The 16,631-nt window shown below is 39.9% G+C and overlaps 1 protein-coding gene across 1 annotated transcript in view; it reads right to left on the bottom strand.

Moving 5' to 3' along the window:
• Positions 1–6,819: 6,819 nt before the first annotated feature.
• Positions 6,820–16,631, bottom strand: part of USO1 (USO1 vesicle transport factor) — a 94,969-nt gene continuing 85,157 nt past the window's right edge. The window contains exons 21-24 of the mRNA XM_030877894.3: positions 14,348–14,446; positions 12,947–13,054; positions 11,165–11,380; positions 6,820–10,614 (exon numbers count right to left, since the gene is read on the bottom strand). Coding sequence (XP_030733754.1) covers positions 10,525–10,614; positions 11,165–11,380; positions 12,947–13,054; positions 14,348–14,446 — 513 coding nt within the window. The 3' untranslated portion in view covers positions 6,820–10,524. The remainder of the gene's footprint in view (positions 10,615–11,164; positions 11,381–12,946; positions 13,055–14,347; positions 14,447–16,631) is intronic.

Here is a 16,631-nt window from a genome sequence, read left to right as displayed (position 1 = left end):
AATTAAACAAAATAGGAAAGATAGAAAATAGAGACCAAAGCCCAAAACTTTCGAAGTTTTTTTTTTTTAATGCAAAGAATGATAAAGAATCAGATTTGCTGTAAAATAGCTAGTGGGAAGCAGCCACATAGCACAGGGAGATCAGCTCGGTGCTTTGTGACCACCTAGAGGGGTGGGATAGAGGGCGGGAGGGAGACGCACGAGGGAGAGGATATGGGGATATATGTATATGTATAGCTGACTCACTTTGTTATAAAGCAGAAATGAACACACCATTGTAAGGCAATTACACTCCAATAAAGATATTAAAAAAATCAGATTTGTTGCATGAGGACTCAATTGTTAGGTAATTAATAAACAGTAAGAAATCTTTCAAGAACAGTGACCAACAAAGGGTCCGTTTTCATCCAAGTTCCCACAGATCACTTCTGAGAATGCTTTCAAGTCAATCTGAACAAAAGTAACCTCCTTTCATAAAGAAAAGAAGAAAAAGAAAAAAATATATACAATTATCACAAGAGCATAGGCATTATCACACTAACATAAAGCAAATGAAAGTCAGAAAGAATGAAGAAAAAGTATGGAGAACATGGCTCAAAAAGGTATTCTTAAAAGAGGACTTCAAGTAAATGTTTCTTTGCCCAAATAAATGTAAATACAGTGGAGGGGATCTGTTGGTTTTGTAGTGAAGACAGGAACAAGCTGTGGTGTCCCATGCTCTGTTCCTTCTGGAGGCGTCATTATCGGCAGACCCTCTGTAAAGCTAAATACGGGTCAGAAGGGCTTAAAATATTGTCAAAGGTTCTGTCACATAGGAATCTAGAAAAATGGTACAGATGAACTTATCTGCAAAGCAGAAATAGAGTCACAGATGTAGAAAACAAACTTACAGTTACCAAGGGGGGTAAGGGAGGGTGGGATGGATGAATTGGGAGATTGGGATCGACATATATATACTACTATATATAAAATAGATAACTAATAAGGACCTACTGTATAGCTCAGGGAACTCTACTCAGTGCTCTGTGGTGACATAAATGGGAAGGAAATCTAAACAAGAGTGGATATATGTATATGTATAACTGATTCACTTTGCTGCACAGCAGAAACTAACACAACATTGTAAAGCAACTATACTCTAATAAAAGTTAATAATAATAATAAAAGGTGCTGCTACATAATTTGAAAGTGAGTTCTCTAAAAAAACAATTATTCCCTCCCAAATGTTTAATCTGTTTCCAACACACCACACACGCAACACAAACAGACACACACACACAGAGGAGAGAAAACCTAAAAACTCAAAAAGAAGGAAACTGAGAACAAATGGACATAATAAACATTTTTGGTTTAAAAAATCAAGGAGTGCTTAAGTTTATTAAATGACATTTTACCCCATAGAGAAATTTTGACTCAGGAAGGTAAAGTTAGTGGAAAAGAAACATAAATGAACCATAGAGATCCATATTACTCCTTAACTAGGGTGGGAAATTGCTTATCTCTGTGTTAACAAAGATAAAATACCTAACCAGAGATAAACACTCATTATGATCAAAACAGATTTATCATGAATAAGCACTGGTGGATAATATATGAAAAATTTTAGTCCATTACTATTAATTGCACAAAACGCCCATGTTAATTAGCTACTTATAAAGGGCATTCCTTTAAACATTTTGTATGAAAAAGGCCTTTTGAAGGGATAATGAAAGTTCTATGTAAGTCACACATAAAACCAAGCAATTATATGCCTATGCCCCTAGATTTCATAGTGAAGACAGGAACAAGACGGCTGCCCTCTCTCATTTTCTTAAGGGCTCATCATTATAACCCCAGGGATGGCTGGGAGAAATCATCCCAGATCATTCTACATGATGACCCATGAACTTTGCCTTCTTAAAGGGATGCTATAATGCAACCCATTCCATGGAATGCAAGTTCTTTATAATTTTTGAAGTCTCAGGCTTCAAAATTAATTGCATGCAATTATTATTTGGTCAATGTCCCTAATTCTGTTAAATTTGTAATTACTCAAAGCAGATATTGACACCTTTGAAATAATGGGACAGAAGTTCTCAGATTTCTAATTTGAATACGAACAAGTAAATAGAATTCATTTATCTAGTCAGTATTTATGGACTGCCCTCTATATGCCAAGCATTGATCTAGGCACTGGGATTCAGATATGAACAAGACAATTTTCCTGCCCTCACAGGGCTTACTTTCATTCTTGGAGGTGTAGAGACACAAACATTTGTAGACAGTGATTGGTGTTACAAAGTGAATAAAACAGTGTGATAGGATGGAGGCTACTGGCGTATTGACTGTTAGGGCTGTCCTTCAACCCCTGTCTCATTCCCACCCCACCTTGCTTCTGCTTCATTGCTCTCTGCAGTGAACTTTCTCCACCTCTCTGTTCCATATCTGGTGTAGACGGCTACTCCACAGCCCTCCAGTTCACATCTTCCTGGTTTAAGAAGCTGGAAGAGAATACGAATACCAATTCCTGGAGCAGAGAATCTGGCCCATCTTGGGTCAGGGGTGCAACCCCTAGTCCAATCAACTACTATAGTCAAGACAGGAACATTTCGAAAAGATAAAGTTTACTTGCAAAGAGTACAAGGGAACAGCCTTCCCGGATTAAAACAAAAACAAAACCAAAAAAATCCACACAAGTATTTGAAGGAAAAGAAACTCAAACTACAAAGGTTATGACAGTTACACTTGTCTGCTCATGGTGGGAAAACAGCAACTTTCCCACGTGACTATCAGTTTCACAAAGGTCATGATGTATCTTTAGATAGCAGCATGGCAAAAATCAGGGACAAAATTATTTTGGCTAGGGAGTCCAGGTTTACAGGAAATAGTTAAGGCTTTATTATGGGAGATCAGAACCAGTCAGAATGACTCCAATGTTTTTGGTTTATCTCAGGGTGCAAAGCTTTGTCCCGAATTTGATACGTAAAGTGCTCAGTTATACTGGAAGCAAGACCAAGTGTCAGCTTTTGTATCTACAATTCACAAGCTACAAACATAGCAGCCAGGGCCCATCCCCCGCTAAAGGAGGCAGTTAAGGGGGTTGCTCTGAGCTGAACAGACTTCCAGAAGAAAATGTTTACTGCTGCCTGGGCATGCTAAGCCAGGTGAAGCCTAATTACATAGCCACAGAAGACTATATTGCAGATTTCTAAGTCTTCACATTTGACTAGTACTTTCTATAAAACACCTTTACATGCCTATTTTTTAAAATAAGTACTTATTTATTTGGCTGTGCCGGGTCTTAGTTGCAGCATGCCTGCGGGATGTAGTTCCCTGACCAGGGTTCGAACCCAGGCCCCCTGCATTGGGAGTGCAGGGTCTTAACCACCAGGGAAGTCCCTCATGCCTATTCATACAGTCAATCCTCAAAATTCTGTAAGAAAAGAATACTAGTTAAAACTTATTAAGCACTTTAGATATGTGCCATCAGTTCTTGAGCAGTTACAAGCATTGTTCTCAAACCTTTACATATATTAACTCTTAGTAATTCACTTAATCCCCATAATATGCCTATGAACATAAGGTACGATTACTATCTCATTTTACAGGTAGTGAAATTGAGGCACACAGCGGTTAAGTAATTTGCCCACAGTCACACAGCTTAAAAGTGGTGTAGTTGGAATCTGACCCCAAGTAACCCAGCTCTAGAGTCCATGCTTTTACTCACTGTTCTACACCAGGGATCCCCAACCCATTTGCCATGGACCGGTACTAGTCCGTGGCCCGTCAGGAACCGGGCCGCACAGCAGAGGGTGATCGGCAGGTGAGCGAGGGAAGCGCCATCGGCCGCTCCCCATTGCTCCCCATCGCTCCCATCACCGCCTGAACCTTCCCCCCACTGCTGCCCCCACCTGTGGAAAAACTGTCTTCCATGAAACCGGTCCCTGGTGCCAAAATTTTGGGGACCGCTATTCTACACAGCCTCTCTAGAAATGAATGTTATTCCAATTTTACAGATGAAGAAATAATCAGTACTCAGAGATTAAGGTACTTGCTGAAGGTCAGTAATAGGATAAGTGACCTCAAGCCACTTGAGTCTAATGACCTAGAATAAGCTGAGATTTTAAATCCAGTCCTTTGACTTTAAGCCAGGTTTCCTTCAATACTAACAATAACAGCAGCAGCAACAACAGTTGACAATTATACAGGGCCTACCACATGCCAGGCACTGTTCTATATACTTTACATACATAACTAATTTAATCCACAGCTCTATGACATAGATACTGTTATTAATCTCATTTCACGGAAGAGGAAATTGAGGCGTAGAGAGGTTAAATAACTTGCTCAAGGCCATACAGCTGGAAAGTGGCAGAGTCAGGATTCAAACTCAGGCAGTCTATCTCCAGAATCTAGACTCCTAACCACTAACCACGTCTTACACTGCCTCTTCATGCTCTACAACCATCTTCCTCAGCAGGATCAGTAAGGGAAAAGATGGAGGTGAAGGACACTAACATTTACTGGTTATACTTTCACATGTGATTCACTGTCCCTTCCTCTCAGGCCTGTTCCCACTGAAGGACTATACTCTGCATTGACATTAGTTTGGCCATGACTTGCTTTGGCCATTGAAATGTGAATGAAAGTGATGCCACTTCTAAGCAGAAGTTCTAAGAGCCACCGTGAGGTTCTGCCACCTCTCTTTTCCCTTTGCCAAGAGACCTGCCTGTCCGAGGAAGAGCCTGCTTCTTTAGTGTTGGTTTTGGAATGACGATTTGGGGCAGAGTACAGATGACATGCTAAGGACACAAACATGAACAAGAAGTATCCTTGGGAGACTTCTCTGGTGGCACAGTAGTTAAGAATCCGCCTGTCAATGCAAGGGACACGGGTTTGATCCCTTGTCCGGGAAGATCCCACATGCTGCAGAGCAACTAAGCCCGTGCGCCACAACTACTGAGTCCATGCGCCACAACTACTGAAGCCCATGTGCCCTAGGGCCTGTGCTCCACAAGAGAAGCCACCGCAACAAGAAGGGCGGGCACCACAATGAAGAGTAGTCCCTGCTCGCCGCAACTAGAGAAAGCCCATGCGCAGCAACAAAGACCCAACGCAGCCGAAATTAAAAAAAAAAGAAAAAGAAACACGGTTCAAGAAAACAAAAGTATGCAGCATCCCATGATCTCCACTTCCTGGTATTCATGCCTCTGTGTAATCCCCTCCCAAGAGTGGGCAGGACCTGATCTGTTTCTAACCAATCGACTACAGCATGGTGATGAATGTCACGCCTGTGATTATATTACTTTAATTTTATTTAGTTTGGGCTGCACTGGGTCTTCGTTGCTGTGTGCGGCTTTCTCTAGGTGTGGCGAGCAGGGGCTACTCTTCGTTGTGGTGCCCGGGCTTCTCACTGCGGTGGCTTCTCTTGTTGCAGAGCACGGGCTCTAGGCGCGCGGGCTTCAGTAGTTGTGGCTTGCAGGATTAGTTGTGACGCAGCATGTGGGATCTTCCTGGACCAGGGATCGAACCGTGTCCCCTGAATTGGCAGGCGAATTCTTGACCACTGAGCCACCAGGGAAGTCCCTATATTACTATGTATAAAACACAGTCTTGCTGGCTGACTGGGGCTAGAGCTTTCCCTTGCTGGCTTGATGAAGTCAGCAAGCATGTTGAGGGAGCCCATGAAGCAAGGAACTAGGGGTGACCGTTAGTTGCTGAGGGCAGACTTCCGCCAACTGCCAGTAAGAAACTGAAGCCCTCAGTTCTACAACTCTAAGGAAATGTATTCTACCAACAACGTGAATGAGTGTTGGAAGCTGATCCTCCTCCAGTTGAGCCTGCAGATGAGAATACAGCCTGGCTGCCACCTTGATTGAGGCCTTGGGACCAAAAGCAGAGGACCTAGTTAAGCTGTGCCCTGACTCCTGACCCAACTAGGGAGATAATAAATGTGTGTTATTTTAAGCCACTAAATTTGTAGTGCAGTGTAGAAACCTAGGTAATACTTAAGCTTTTATTCAGCTCATCCTGCTTTTAAACAGGCTAACCATTTTTGCTGCAAAACAGTTGCCTACATTTTTTTGTTTTACAGACTTTATTTATGCAACCTCATTTTGGGTCTAGAACACGAGGGTAAAAAAGAATCAGAAAGTTCCACTCCATATCCACCACAGCAACTAGTTTGCATCTCACCTTCTCCCTGATACTAGGCAACAAGTTATTTCACAGGGTATTGGCATGAAATGTCACAGAGAGGTGACAGAACTTGTTAAGAGTTACAAAATGGTTTTACCCCTTTAGATACCCACTAGATTCAGAGAATAATACAGTTATTTAAATAAATCTAGAATTAAAAGGCAGAGCTGAAAAAAGACTAGCAAAGTAGATACTGGGACTCACTTGTTTACATTCTCATGGTAGAAAAACATAATTACAAAGTGGTCTCACGTTTTTGTAAGGAGCAAAATCAAGAGTAACATATAACTGTAGTAAGGTCAATGTTTAAGCTTTTTCAAACTAAAACAACTAGTCACGGTTGCTTAGAATGAATATGGAAAAACCTATGTCTAGACAAAATGAGTCAATCCGCAGGAAGGGAAACCACATTTAAGATAGGTATGTGTCATACCTTAATGTTTTTCTCTCTGGAAACTTTTTTTTTTTTTTTTCTGTACATGGGCCTCTCACTGTTGCGGCCTCTCCTGTTGCAGAGCACAGGCTCTGGACGCGCAGGCTCAGCAGCCATGGCTCACGGGCACAGCCGCTCCACGGCATGTGGGATCTTCCCGGACCGGGGCACGAACCCGTGTCCCCGGCATCGGCAGGTGGACTCTCAACCACTGCGCCACCAGGGAAGCCCTCTCTGGAAACATTTTAATTTTCATTTTGAAAGGTTATAGAAAATCCTAAAGTTTCTGAGTTGTAGACATAGAAAAACTGCAAGAATAACTTTAGAGTTTCTGGAAGGGAAGCAAGTCACTAACCCACAAAAGGCACAATTTGATAAAATAACTTGCATTAAAATAAAACCTCTCAAAGGATATAATGTAATTGTAAACAGATATTTTATTTAGATAAATATCTTCTATTTGGTTAGAAGACAGATTCCTCAAAACAAACAAACAAAAACAAAAACCAACCAAACAAAAAAACCCACAGTTTAATTAGGTTCACTAGTAAAGAACTAGTCTACGTTAATAGAATAATGTGTTTCACTAAAGCTGTTTGAAAAGAATTAAGTTTTCATTTTCCAAAATTGCAGTAGGAAATCAGTTTAAAGGTCAGAGCTTGCTCAGTTTTCCCCTTAATTCCAAGGCTCCAATTTGCTCTGGAGTAAGATGATTTCGTTACTCATTTAATATTTCTTAAGCTCCATCCCCACCACTGAAGGCTGAATTGCCCAAAGGCTCAGTTCTTGGCTGCCTTCTCTCTACACTCACTCCCCATAAGAACTTATCCTACTGGGTGGACTTAAATTCCATCTCTACACTATTTTTTCCAACACAAATGAGCTCCAAACTGCCTACTGAACATCTATCTATTAGTACAAATCTATCTTCTTGGGTCTCAGATTTAGCAAGCCTAACACACAACTCTAGATCTCACCCCAAACCTGTTCCTCCCGCCTTCCCCCAGGAGTTAATTCTTGTCTTGCTCCTCTACTCCCCAGACACATGCAATTCATCAACGAACCCTCTCAGCTCTACCTGTAAAATGTATCCCAAATCCTACCACTTTAGACACCTCCACCCCCACAGTGCAGTCTGAACTACATCTGCTTTTGCTTAGATGGGGCCAATAGCTTCCTACCTAGTCCCCTGGCTTTCTTTCTTGGCCTCCTCCCCATAGACAATTCTCGACCTAGTGGAGAAAGTAATCTATGAATACAAATCAGATCTAATTGCTCCTCTGGTTAATGCAAGCTCCCTTCCAGAAGCTACAAAGCATTTGACATGGGCTTATGTACTTGTTTACTGTTTTCTCCTCCAGAACGTAAGTTATATGAGGAAGGGACTTTGTCTCATTCATATCCCCAGTGCCTACAAGCAGTACTCAGCACATTATACACTCAGTAAATATTCATTGAATGAATTAATACATTTTGCTGTAACAGTAAAGATTTTGGTTCTGATGAACGTTATGAGGCCCTTACCTGGCCACAAAAAAAAAAAACCACAAAACTTTCAAACAAGGGTTTGATCTTCTCTCAGCATAATTTCAAAGTAGTAACTTAAGACTCTAAAATGTGAGCTGTTACTTTTACCTTTTGTAGTAACCTTGGATTATTCTTTCCTTTCCAATGTGCTAGAAGTGTAAACTACACTTGAATAAAACTTCAAATAAGGACAAATATGCTTTGTGCTTCATGACTGCTCCACTGTTATAGCTCTCAATACATGGAAATAGCCTTTAATGTGAGGGCTGACAAATGGGCAGAGGAAAGAACACGTGCAAAAGCGAAGTGAGAAATGAAAAAGCGGGATGTATGCCATGATGGCAAATATCTTGGTATGGTTCTAAAGTATACTTGAAGGGAGCTAAACTAGATAGTGGTAGAGCACAAAGAGTCTTATCCACATGGCTAAGGGCTCCAAACAGTAGGCAACTGCAATCTCTTTGGCTCCTATCCGCATTTCAGAAAGCTTATTGTAGTGAATATGGAGGACGGCCTGCAGAGGCCGCAACCTGCAGAGGCGGCAATATGGAGGCGCAGAGACCAGTTTAGGAGGCTCCAGAAGCAATCCAGGCGAAGACAGACAGACAAACAAACAAAACCCAAAAAACTACACCTATGTTAGGAAGGTGTCCGTTTGGGCTCCAGGCTGGACTGTGCAGTTTTGAGGTCTTCTTGTGTCTTCTCTACTCCAAGCCAGCCTGAGTGACTGAACTTTGGCAAACTATCACTGATTTTGCAGATGTTTCTTTCTGAAGATATTTGGTATTCCATTATTTCTGGAAGTATTACTCTTACTTGACACATTTTTCCTTATCCTTGTAACATTAGCCTGAAATGTTCACTACGTGGTGTCAAGTTTAGGAAAACTTCACACGGTCTGAGCTGGTCCAGTAAAAATCATGTGGTTCTCTGACGGCAGATGCCATCTCAGGATGGCATGGCAGCGGTGGGATTAGGCAGGGGCGCGGTGCAGTATTCACGGGTGCTCTGTAACACACAGCCATCTCCCCTTTCAAGACATACGAAGATACTTCTTTCAAAAGTCTGTGCCCCTTAGTGGACTGCTCAAATGATTCCTGAAGCCAGGAGGCAGATGATATACATAATGCCCCAACTCTTGCTGTCTTGCCTTTAAGAAAGCCTACTTCTTTAAATAGAAATATTGTGAAGAAAGAACTCCAATGCTCAATTTAGAAACATCCAAACCCTTCTCCAACTTCTGCTTTTGTTCCAATTAGCCCCCTCCGATCTTACGGAATCCTGATTATTGGCTGTAAATGATAAGATTGCTGTTATCATGCAGTTATAGCAAAGTCCTTTTAGTAAGAGAAGGACTCCTTTCACCACTTCCCTCTGCCTCATCTTGTACAAAGACTACTACTCTCAAAATCTAAAAAAGGGAACCATGACGAGGGATTAGGTGAACATAATATCTATTTTTATTACGAAAACATTAAAGTTTGACACATCGCTTCATTGCTTTTTAAAAATCTATTATCTGACTTAAACCTATTCAGCAAAAATGCCAATAAATTATATAAACCATAGTTTGGATCTTTGTAAAACTAGGAACATAATATGTTTTATAATAATCAAACAATAATACTAATTCTGAGCTGTATGAGCTGTTAACTTGTAATCTGTTTTAATGTTTAGCTTAAAAATAAAACCAAAACCAAACACATGCTGATACACTGTCGCAGAAGTTTCTCAGAAACACCCTCCTCTTCACTGTGTGCTAATATCCTTCTTCACTGAGGTTCAGAATGCAGCCATATCAAGTGTCAAGGCACTCATTCTACATTGTCCTATCCTACTCACCTTAGGAGTCACATTGGATGGAGGGCTGATGATATATTATCCCCCAGAATAATGCTATCTTGCCTTTAAGTAAATCCATTCCTTTAAAAGGAAATCATTAGCTAAGAACTCCAATACTGAATTTAGAAACAGTGATTCCAACACACATTAAATCAATCGTGTTAGTATTTAAAGTCACAAATTCTGAAAAGTAAAAATAGCAGACAAATACAGAACTTATATAAACAACCAATGAACTAAAGGCAAAGAGCATTGCCACCACATGCCTGAAAATATTATATTTTTGGTGTCTGAAGCTCTTTGCAAATTATATTTTGGGACAGTCCAGTTCAATAAAAGATGTGTGTTCTACATGAAGTCAGAATAACAGGATTATCAACATGGGTGGTGGCTTCATTTTAAAAATACATCAATAGTTGTATTAGTGAATGTCTGCCACTTGGTTTCTAAATCTTTACTTCCTGTGGAGGCAAACCAAAGCACTGTCTTAAGACTCCGTCTTCAAAGTTACAATGTAACCCCTATCATTCCTAGAGATTGTAAAGCTAGATATGACCCTGTTCCTTGCTGTCATCTTCATCTTCATCATCCTCATCATCTTGGTCTCCGGATTCAAGTTCATCCTCTTCTTCAACCTAAAGGGAAAATATATACATTTAACATTGAGGATTTGCTCACTTCACATTCAACACATAATGATATCTACTCTGTTGATACATTCTTTATTCCAGAAATTAAAGTAGATTACAGGCCATCTGATTTCCTTGATTTAATGTTCAAGGATCCCTGCCATTTTTAACATGACACGAGATACATAGGTTAACTTGCTGCCAGATGGCTACACCTCTCTACACACAAACCTGAATCAACACGGCAAAAGAGGACGACACATTTGGATAGTGGGAGTCTTGTCACCACAGAAGCAATCAAATCAATTCACTTTCTAGGCTCAGAGCCCCAAAGAGAACAGTTAACAAACGCTGGAAACTGCATCTAATCTGTGTCTTAAGTCAATTCACTGAATACCATAAGAGCGGTGCAGATGATACCACGTTCACGTACCTACAGATCTCTGCCTGTCGTATCGATATATAGGCACAACATTCCCATGTCAAGGTACAATATTTAAAAATACATCATAAAGAAACACAATATAAATCATTTTTGGAAACAATGCAATCTTACTGGATGACCAAGTTCCTTGAGTTTATTCTTTAATGAAAATATTTTCTGATCCTGATCAGCCAACAGCACCAAGAGATCATCTTGTTCTTTTTTAGAATCTGTAATGTCCACCTCAAGCTTGTTTTTCTCATTTTGTAAAATGGCAATGGTACTGTTAGATGAATCCAGCTGCTCTTTAATAGCAGTTCTTTCCTCAGACAGAGCTTTAATTTCATTCTAGGAAAAGAAAGGTGAAAATCACTAATCTAAAATTAGTATTCACTCTCTAGGGTTTTAACAAATATGTTCTTTCTTTGATAAATTGCTGCACTTGTCTAGTCTGAAGAATTTGGGGTTAGGGGTTGGGGGAACAGGAGGTTTAAAACACACACACACACACACACACACACACTCATCTAGTAACATGAGAATTTATGTTAGGTTATACATCAAAGATGGTTACTGTAAAAAATAGAGTTTAACAACCAAAAATAGTTTTAATCACCTATTCCTCAAAAAATCCTACCATTTCAGATAATCAGAGGGATAAATAAAGACATAAAACATTTTATAACAGAAGCCTAATTAGCATCAGAATTAGAATTGAAGTTTAAAAATAAAATTCTATCCAACTTCACACATACAATTAAATGGAAAAGAAAAATAGCTTCAAGTAAAGTCAATGGTTTAAAAATAAAATAATTTGGGCTTCCCTGGTGGCGCAGTGGTTGAGAGTCCGCCTGCCGATGCAGGGGACACGGGTTTGTGACGCGGTCCGGGAAGATCCCACATGCCGCGGAGCGACTGGGCCCGTGAGCCATGGCCGCTGAGCCTGCGCATCCGGAGCCTGTGCTCCACAACGGGAGACGTCACAACAGTGAGAGGCCCACGTACCGCAAAAAAAAAAAAAAAAATTGACCACAATCCAAAAGGCAAAATCTTCCTTTTTCCATGTTTTAATTCCTATCTTTTTTTTTATTACTGTTACCTCATTCCTTTCTTCATGTTATCTATTTTGATTTCTCTGTCACACAAAAGGCTGGCAGGATTTAATATGCCTGTGTTCCTCAGCCTATGGAAAACCTACAGGTGGCTTGTGTATTAGTCAAATCTATACTCCTCGTTTCTTACTGTGATTAAAGACTGATAAGCAAACTTAACTATTTTTTTACTCTTACTAAAATCTATGTTTTTACTTTCAAAGTACATTCATATACATTCTTATTTTATATATTTAATACCACTGTTTGAAATGGCATTTAAAAATCTTCATTTGTGGGACTTCCCTGGTGGCACAGTGGTTAAGACTCTGCCTGCCAATGCAGGGGACACGGGTTTGATCCCTGGTCTGGGAAGATCCCACATGCTGCAGAGCACCTAAGCCGGTGTGCCACAACTACTGAGCCTGAGCTCTATAGCCTGTGAGCCACAACTACTGAGCCCATGTGCTGCAACTACTGAAGCCCACGTGCCTAGAGCCCATGCTCTGCAACAAGAGAAGCCACTGCAATGAGAAGCCTGTGCACCGCAACGAAGAGTAGCTCCCGCTCGCTGCAACTAGAGAAAGCCCGCACACAGCAATGAAGACCCAACACAGCCCAAACAAACAAAACAAAAAAACCCCCCTTCACTTGTGCCACCTTTAGTCATCCAAATAGGAATGGACGTATTGTGAGATAAAATTACACTCCATTAACTTTCTTCATAAATCTAAGGATTTGAGAAATTAAGTGAAATAAAATCAAATTTCCTGGAGTTCATTTCATATAATATGCAATGAGTAAAAGTTTCACCAAAACCAACCTTTAATTCTTTAGTTTCTTGTAATAATGCTGACAGTCTTCCTTCTACATCAGTAGTTTTTGTAGCTATTACAGTTTCACTCTCTCCTGGTATAGGAACTGATTTTGCCTGAAAGTAGAAATTGGAAAAACAAATGTTTCTTTACAGTTACAATCAAAACGAAATTCCAAAGATGATTTAATTTTCTAGCTATTTTGAAATTTTCTCTCCAATAACAGAAAGTCTAATTCTTTATGTATTTACCCACAATAAAGTGCTTTCCCTACATAGATAAGTTGCCCCTTCAGTGGAGCGGGAGGCTGAGTCAGGAGTGGCATGACATCAGCTCTCATCAGAGTATGAGGAAGGCTGGGTTAAGCAAATACCTTAAACTGTGGAAGGGGCTTTGGAACTGGTAGAGGCTAAAAGAATTTTGAGGTTCATGTAAGACAAAGTCTAAATTAGCTTGAAGAGACTGTTGATGGAAATATGGACATTCAAGGTAATTCCAGTAAGGGCTCATAAAGCTTTCTATAGAGAAAGCTTCTATGGTCTTAGTGAAAACATGTATCATCATGAACAGAATGTTGGTAGAAGTATGGATGTTAAAGGTTTTGGTGAGCTCTCAGAGATGAGGAACATGTTATTGGAAAGTGGAGGAAAGGTGATCCTTGTTATATATAATGTGGCAAAGAACTTAGCTGAATTGAGTTCTAGTGTTGCGAAAAGCAGAACTTGTGAGTGATGAACTATTTAGCTGAGGAAACCTCTAACCAAAGCATTAAAGGTGTGGCCTGGTTTCTCCTTGCTGCTTATAGTAAAATGTGAGAGGACAGAGATAAACTGAAGGAGGAACTGTTAAGAAAAGGGAATCAGAACTTGAAGATTCAGAAGATTCTCAGCCTATCCCTATTGCAATAAATGACAAAGCATGTTCTACTGAAACATCAGGGGTGTGGCTGGACAACCATTTGTGAAGCGGTTGGTTACTCGTGTAACACATGGACACAATCAACCATCTCTGTAGAAGCTGGAATAGAAATGTGGTTCCCCAGGAGGGATCCAGGAGGACTCTGCTTGATGGCTTGGAACCCTGTGAATTGCATGGGTCACCAACAAGGTTTTTGACAATTTTATACCAGCAGAAAACCTGCCAGGTTAGAATGAAGGAGACAAAGATGGGGTGAAATATAAAATACCAACAAAATGAACCGTGAATAACTGATTAAACTGACCTGGTGAGTCTGACTATAATATGGCTGTCCTCATGGCCAAGAAGCCTATGTGACTGGAACTCTGGCTAACGGATAACCTGAATGGAAGGTGCTATCTGACAAATTTGCTTCTTTTCCACAGTGGCTGATAAATAACCTTCCAACCTTGTGTTTACTACCTTTGAGAACAAAAAAATAATTAACTTACAAATGCTTCTGTTTTCTGTAACAGCTCCTGCTTTTCTGTCTGTAGTTTGGTGATCTCAGAAGACTGTGAGTTTAACTGAGACTTTAATGTTGCCAGTTCCTAAGAGACAAAAATAGTTAAGCTGTAACATTAAATAGCATTAATTTCATCAAGGAAATGTCTATTTACAGGAAGAAATAAAAAAGTATTTCCTTTCTTGGTCCTTCTCTCTCAAATCACAACTTCCAAGTTTTAAAATTTAAGTGGAAGAACTATTCTTGAACTTGGTGGGTTCAAGATGGAGAATTAAACGTGTAGATTAAACATGTTCACCTTTGCTTCCTTGTGAGATCCAATGTAAAAAATTATAAAGGGAGGGAGGAAGGGAACGAGAAAGGAAGGTGGGAAGGAGGTAGGGAGAGAGGGACGGTGGACGGGTGGGCAGGAGGGAGAAACCCACAAGGACAGAGAGTAAAAGAAAAGAGCAATAAATTGGGGAATTTCAGAAAGCAAACGACAGTGGTAACTGACTCAGCACACGTGAGACAGCTGAAATGTAGGCTGACCTTTTAGAAAGCCATGCTGCTACCTGACTTACAATGCATAACTACCAAAGGGCCTGGGATGTTTTGGAAAGTGTGAGTAAAAATGGAGTCAAAAACAGCAGGGTTGGTTGAAAGCCGGCTTAGGAATAGACCACCAAATCCCTGTCCTACTCTCATGTATCAGGTAACTTTTCCTTTTCTCCTGGTGGAAGACTAAAGGTATATTATTTGAAAAGGGCAAAATAGGATGGTTTTAGACTTGGGGGCCACCAAACATAGATGAAAGCATTAGACTTCCCTAGCGGTCCAGTGGTTAAGACTCCATGCTCCCAATACAGGGGGCACAGGTTCGAGCCCTGGTTGGGGAACTAAGATCCTGCATGCCACACAGTGCGGCCAAAAAAATAAAAAAGTACTCTAGTGAAAGTGGCAGAATTAATTGAAAGTTTATATATTACAGATGTTGAAATTTCCAAACTTCTTGCTCTCTCCCCCACACCCAGAAAAAGTACAGGAAAATAAAACAATTGTAACAGTGGTTCTCCACTAGGGGCTATCTTCCCCCACGATATCTGGCAGTGTCTGGAGATATTGTGGTAAGTAGTGGGATGCTGTCATGTAGAAAGCATTTTTATTCTCTTAAAACTTTCTATCCTGTACATACACGCCTTTTCTTGGATTGCTTTTTTTCAGTTATCAAAATGAGTCATGTAAACATGGAAATTATGAACCTTTTTGGTTTTCTTTTTATACCATATTTTACTACATATTATAAAAAACAAAACTGTCATTTAAAATATATCTTTGGGGCACTTCCCTGCTGGTGCAGTGGGTAAGACTCTGCGATCCCAATGCAGGGGGCCCGGGTCTGATCCCTGGTCAGGGAACTAGATCCCACATGCATGCCGCAACTAAGGAGCCCACGTGCCACAACTAAGGAGCCTGAATGCCACAACTAAGACCTGGCACAACCAAATAAATAAATAAATAAATAAATAATATTTAAAATATATCTTTGGGAAACACAAAAAGTAAAAATTTTTACTTGGGATTTACAAACTAAGGGTATATATTAATAACTTAATTCCCTTTAATTTTAATATAGTTCTAGAATTAATAAAATCAAAATAGATATTGCTCTTCCTCACAAGAACAAAACATTATGGACACATATTAGAGACTTGTAAATCGTTAATGACAAATTATTATTATTATTTTTAAAAAACATAATTTAAGTAGATTGTAGAATCTACTCTGGGGTACAAAGACACTATCAAAATAAGGCATTTTGTTTCTCTCTTTCCGATCATTCCCATCATATCAGGCATGTCAGTGGGTAAGGACCAGCTGGCTACTGGAGGGAGAAGGAAGTTAGTCCTAGCTTGGCCAGGCTGTTCACTTCTTTCTTTAGTAACACTTTTTTTTTTCTTTTAAAGAAACATATATTCCTTCTTCAAGAAAGGAAGGAAGGAGGGGAGGATGGAAGGAGGAAAAGGCTTATTTGCTTTTCTAAACAATATAAATTACTACAGCAGAAAAAGTATATTTTGCTTTTTAGCTAGAGTCATCTAATTGAGATATATACAAGTTTACTTCCTGTTTTTCCCTTTTCCAATTTTAAAAACCAACATTTTTCTGGATAGAATGACTTAAATGCCCAATATATTTAACCAACCAGTTATCAGGAAAATTAGGCATAAGACTTTATATCTTCATATTTGTGGCTTATAAATATATTTAAGGTTTCCTTAACTGTTAGT

This window comes from Globicephala melas, chromosome 5 (genome assembly GCF_963455315.2).
Source record: "Globicephala melas chromosome 5, mGloMel1.2, whole genome shotgun sequence".
NCBI lineage: Eukaryota > Metazoa > Chordata > Mammalia > Artiodactyla > Delphinidae > Globicephala > Globicephala melas.
The sequence above is the reverse complement of the archived record's forward strand: the minus strand, read 5'-3'. Positions and strand labels throughout refer to the sequence as shown.